General features: G+C 38.1%; 1 protein-coding gene across 6 annotated transcripts in view; it reads left to right on the top strand.

Annotated features, from left to right (window-relative positions):
- The window catches only part of LOC125048247 (laminin subunit alpha-like), a 55965-nt gene extending 52501 nt beyond the window's left edge, over positions 1–3464 (top strand). For all 6 annotated transcript variants that reach the window (XM_047646855.1, XM_047646851.1, XM_047646853.1 and 3 more), the window contains 5 exons: positions 658–824; positions 1136–1318; positions 1716–1935; positions 2310–2537; positions 2744–3464. In XM_047646855.1, coding sequence (XP_047502811.1) covers positions 658–824; positions 1136–1318; positions 1716–1935; positions 2310–2537; positions 2744–3009 — 1064 coding nt within the window. In that variant the 3' untranslated portion in view covers positions 3010–3464. The remainder of the gene's footprint in view (positions 1–657; positions 825–1135; positions 1319–1715; positions 1936–2309; positions 2538–2743) is intronic.
- The last annotated feature ends 1536 nt before the right edge of the window (positions 3465–5000 follow it).

The raw sequence follows: 5000 nt of genomic DNA, 5'->3' as shown, positions 1-5000 counted from the left end.
CCCTCCATCCTCCTCTTTTTTCCTCCCTCCCTCCATCCTCCTCTTTTTTCCTCCCTCCCTCCTCCTCTTTTTTCCTTCCTCGCTCCTCTCTCTTCGCCTTCGTCCACTCACTTTTAGTCTTACACTCTTTTTTGCTCTTTCACAGTCACTTCCCCTTCCTCTCTTGCTCTCTTTCTCTCATAGACTTCTGGCTTGTTGATCACAGAGGTCCTATTCATGAGACAGCATTCTTTATTGTATTGTCTTCCTACGTAAACGATGTAAGAAATTTCAAGATAATCGAATATTGAGAAGTCGGAAGCCTTTCAAGTAAAGGGTCAAGGTTGAATGGTCAAGAAATGGGGAAAAAACGAATACATTTTTTTTCGCCATTCTATGGAACTCGACAATCTAATTATTCAACTATCTAGACAAAAATAATATTTATTGCTTGTTTTATATACCTGCATTATAAGCTGTGTTCCGTACCTTGCATTTGAAAGTTTCTGTGTTGGCATCCTGTTATTTGAAGTGCATGAAATTTGCAATATTGAAACATATTTCGCAATAGGTTCGTTTCTCTCAGTATGTTTACCAATTTAATTCTGAAGAGCCAGCAAAATCTGAATTGTGATTCGTATAAACATGTAATTAATAATTCATAATTGACGCCCACAGGAAGCAGACGAAACAGCCGCATTGAGTTCGACACCTTGCCAACCAGTGCTCGCGGGGACTTCAAGTTCTCGTTTGACTTCAAGACGAGCGCCACCGAAGGCGTCATCTTCTATGCGTCGGATGATATGCATCGTGACGTCATCGCTATATACATGAAGGATGGGAAAGTAGGTTTTGTCTCTGAATTTCTTTTTAAACTGTCTACCTCTGTGCCTGTAGTCAGTCTTTCTGTGTAAATGTCAGTCAGTCAGCCAGTCTGTCGATCTGTTAATCTCTCTCTCTCTCTCTCTCTCTCTCTCTCTCTCTCTCTCTCTCTCTCTCTCTCTCTCTCTCTCTCTCTCTCTCTCTCTCTCTCTCTCTCTCTCTCTCTCTCTCTCTCTCTCTCTCCGAAGCTTTTATCCATCTAATTTGATTTCCCTTGACATATCCTGCATTTCCTCGACCCTCTCATCACGGGCGCCTCCCCCTCTCCCCCAAGATCGTGATGCGCTTCAACCCAGGCGACGGGGCGGCCCAAATGCGCTCGCAGAGGGCCTTCAATGACGGCTTGTGGCACAGTGCAGTGGTGGAGCGCAACAACGCCTTCGGGGTCCTGTACGTGGATGGCTACCAGGAAGGAAACGGCACTAGCAAAGGCACCTCCAAGTTCATCGATCTGAAGGTATCTTCGGCGAGGGCGATGCAGCTTCGGCTCTGGGTTTATGTTTGTGACCCGGATATTATTTATTTATTTATTTATTTTTAATTTTTTTATTATTATTATTATTATTATTATTATTATTATTATTATTATTATTATTATTATTATTATTATTATTATTATTATTATTATTATTTTTTTTTTTTTTTTTTTTTTTTTTTTTTTTTTTTTTTTTTTTTTTTTTTTTTTTTTTTTGTGTGTGTGTGTGTGTGTGTGTGTGTGTGTGTGTGTGTGTGTGTGTGTGTGTGTGTGTGTGTGTGTTTGTTTGAGTGTGTGAGTGTTCTGTGTGTTTGCTTGTGTGTATCCGTGCACAGCTTATATTCTGTTTTAATCCTATCTTCTCCCTGACCCACTCCAGGCTCCATACTACTACGGCGGCATCAGCGCAGAGATCGCCGACCAGGCCCGCGCCAACACGGAGGAGACCGACCTCTCTTTCAACGGCTGCCTGCGAATCATGCGCATGAACAACCAGCGCCTGAGCGGAGCCCATCAAGCCTTCGGCCTCAACCGCTGCTCGGAGAACGTGGAGCCGGGCATCTTCTTCAGCGAGGGGATTCGGGCTCACGTCGTCCTGCGTAAGGCCGCTGCGCGCATTGCGTCTGCAGATTGTTTTTGTTTTTATTGTCAGCCAGCCAGCTATTCTGTTGATTAGTCTGGTAGTCATTTCGTTAAGTCAGTCAGATATTCATTCATGCTTTCATTCATACATTCATTCATTCATTCATTCATTCATTCATGCTTTCATTCATTCATCCATTCATGCTTTCATTCATTCATTCATTCATTCATTCATTCATTCATTCATTCATTCATTCATTCATTCATTCATTCAGTCAGTCAGTCTATCAGTCTATATCAGTCTGTTTACCCATCGTTTTGTCTGTCTACCTAGATATTTATCAGCCTTTCTCTCTCTGATTCCTCTGCTGCATTCCGTCCTCCCCCGCAGGCCAGCGCTTCAGTGTGGGCCGCGTGTTCGAGATGAAGATGGACATCAAGCCGAGAAAGAACAACGGCGTGATTATGTCAGTGCACGGGCGGCGAGACTTCGTGCTGTTGCAGCTGAGGAACGGTAGCGTGGAGCTCACGGTGGACAACGGCAAGGGCGAGATCGTGAACAGGTACACTCCGTCGTCGCCGTGGACGATCTGCGACGGGAAGTGGCACACGATCCAAGGTAAGGGCGGCGTCCTGCCTTCGGAGGGGGGCGTTGGCTTAAGAGATGGGTGGCTGTTTGACAATTGGAAGTTCACTGATCATATTCTAATGCAATGTAGACTTTATTCTTCTTCCTCTAGGTGTATGTTGTATTTATATTTTTTACGCATGTATGTGTCTATCGTATTGACATTTTCTTGATGTCATATACACCTTTTCTTTTAGTGATCAAGAACAAGATCATCGCTATCCTTATCGTCGACGGGACCTCCACCAACCCAGTGTCCGGCAAAATCGGCGCCACCTCAACGGACACGAAGCACCCGCTGTTCTTGGGGACGCAGCCTCGTATAACGCAGCGGCGCGGTAATGGTGTGGCAGAAAAATTCGTCGGCTGCATAAGGAACGTGTCGATTAACAAGGAGGCGGAAGAATTGCCTTATGCTACGTTCGTAGGGCAAGTCAACGCCGGGTCCTGTCCCACCATATAATAAAAGAGTGTTTTTTTTAATTAATCAAAAATACGGATAGAGAATTTGGATGTGATATTTGGATTGAGCACAAGACTTCAATTGAGAAATACATGTAAAATAGAATGAGTATAGTATATGGATTGAAAATAATACAGAAATTAAGCATAATAGATTATGCATAATAGATTGAGCATAATATGGATCAATAAAAAAATATATGAATTGAGCATGATAGTAGATTTTAAAGCTTTGTGTTTTGCTCTAGAAACATGTTGATTATATATTTATATAGAAATCTGTAATAATGATAATTGGAAGTAATGGCGGAATGTTAATGGAGATTGGTGGTTTGACTATTAAAAGTAAAAAAAAAAAAAAAAAAAAAAAAAAAAGAATTGGCATACCTGAATTGGTATTAATTTGGCATTATCATTTTGGAAACTGAACTGAATAAATTATTCACAAAATTCAAACCGACTTTCCTTTTCCCGATGTTCTATTCTGAATTACGTGTATAAAATATTCATTTAAAGCATCTGTTATTTGTGTGGACACTTAAAATGTATAGGTACGCATGTACAATACAAGTAGATTACACACACACACACACACACACACACACACACACACACACACACACACACACACACACACACACACACACACACACACACACACACACACACGCACACGCACACGCAAACACACGCACAGACACGCACACACACTCATAATCACATACACACACTATCCTTCTCTTTCTCCCTTGTTTCCTTCCGTCCTCCCTTTCTTTCTTTCTTTCTTTCTTTCTTTCTTTCTTTCTTTCTTTCTTTCTTTCTTTCTTTCTTTCTTTCTTTCTTTCTTTCTTTCTTTCTTTCTTTCTTTCTTTCTTTCTTTCTTTCTTTCTTTCTTTCTTTCTTTCTTTCTTCCTCTCTCTCTCTCTCTCTCTCTCTCTCTCTCTCCTCTCTCTCTCTCTCTCTCTCTCTCTCTCTCTCTCTCTCTCTCTCTCTCTCTCTCTCTCTCTCTCTCTCTCTCTCTCTCTCTCTCTCTCTCTCTCTCTCTCTCTCTCTCTCTCTCTCTCTCTCTCTCTCTGTCTCTCTCTCTCTCTCTCTCTCTCTCTCTCTCTCTCTCTCTCTCTCTCTCTCTCTCTCTCTCTCTCTCTCTCTCTCTCTCCTCTCTCTCCTCTCTCTCCTCTCCTCTCTCTCTCTCTCTCTCTCTCTCTCTCTCTCTCTCTCTCTCTCTCTCTCTCTCTCTCTCTCTCTCTCTCTCTCTCTCTCCCTCTCTCTCTACGCACATGGGTATGGGAAGAGAGTTTTTTGAACAGCAATTGCCCTACGTACGCCGTGTGTGTGTGCGCGTATATATATATATATATATATATATATATATATATATATATATATATATTTTTTTTTTTCATTTATATATATATTATATATATAAATATATATATATAAATGTCTATATATATTAATATATATAAACATATTTATATATGTTTATATATATAAACATACATAAATATATCTATAGATGAATATATATATATATATATATAGGTATGGAAATATATATATAGATATATATAGATACATAGATATATAGGTATGGGAATATATATCTATATATATCTATATAAATATATATCTATATATATCTATATAAATATATATATATAGCTATATAAAAAAAAATATAAATATATATATATATATATATATATATATATATAGCTATATAAACATATATATAAATATTTATATATATAAATATATATGTATATATGAAATATATATATATATATATATATATATATATATATATATATAATGTATATGCATATATAAATATATATACATCTACCTATCTATGTTTCTATCTATATACATATTTATATATTTAGATAGATAGATAGATGTATATTTATATATATATATTTATATATGCATATATATATTCATATATATATTCATAAATATATATTCATAAATATATATTCATAAATATAT

This window comes from Penaeus chinensis, chromosome 43, assembly GCF_019202785.1.
Source record: "Penaeus chinensis breed Huanghai No. 1 chromosome 43, ASM1920278v2, whole genome shotgun sequence".
Taxonomy (NCBI): domain Eukaryota; kingdom Metazoa; phylum Arthropoda; class Malacostraca; order Decapoda; family Penaeidae; genus Penaeus; species Penaeus chinensis.
The sequence above is the reverse complement of the archived record's forward strand: the minus strand, read 5'-3'. Positions and strand labels throughout refer to the sequence as shown.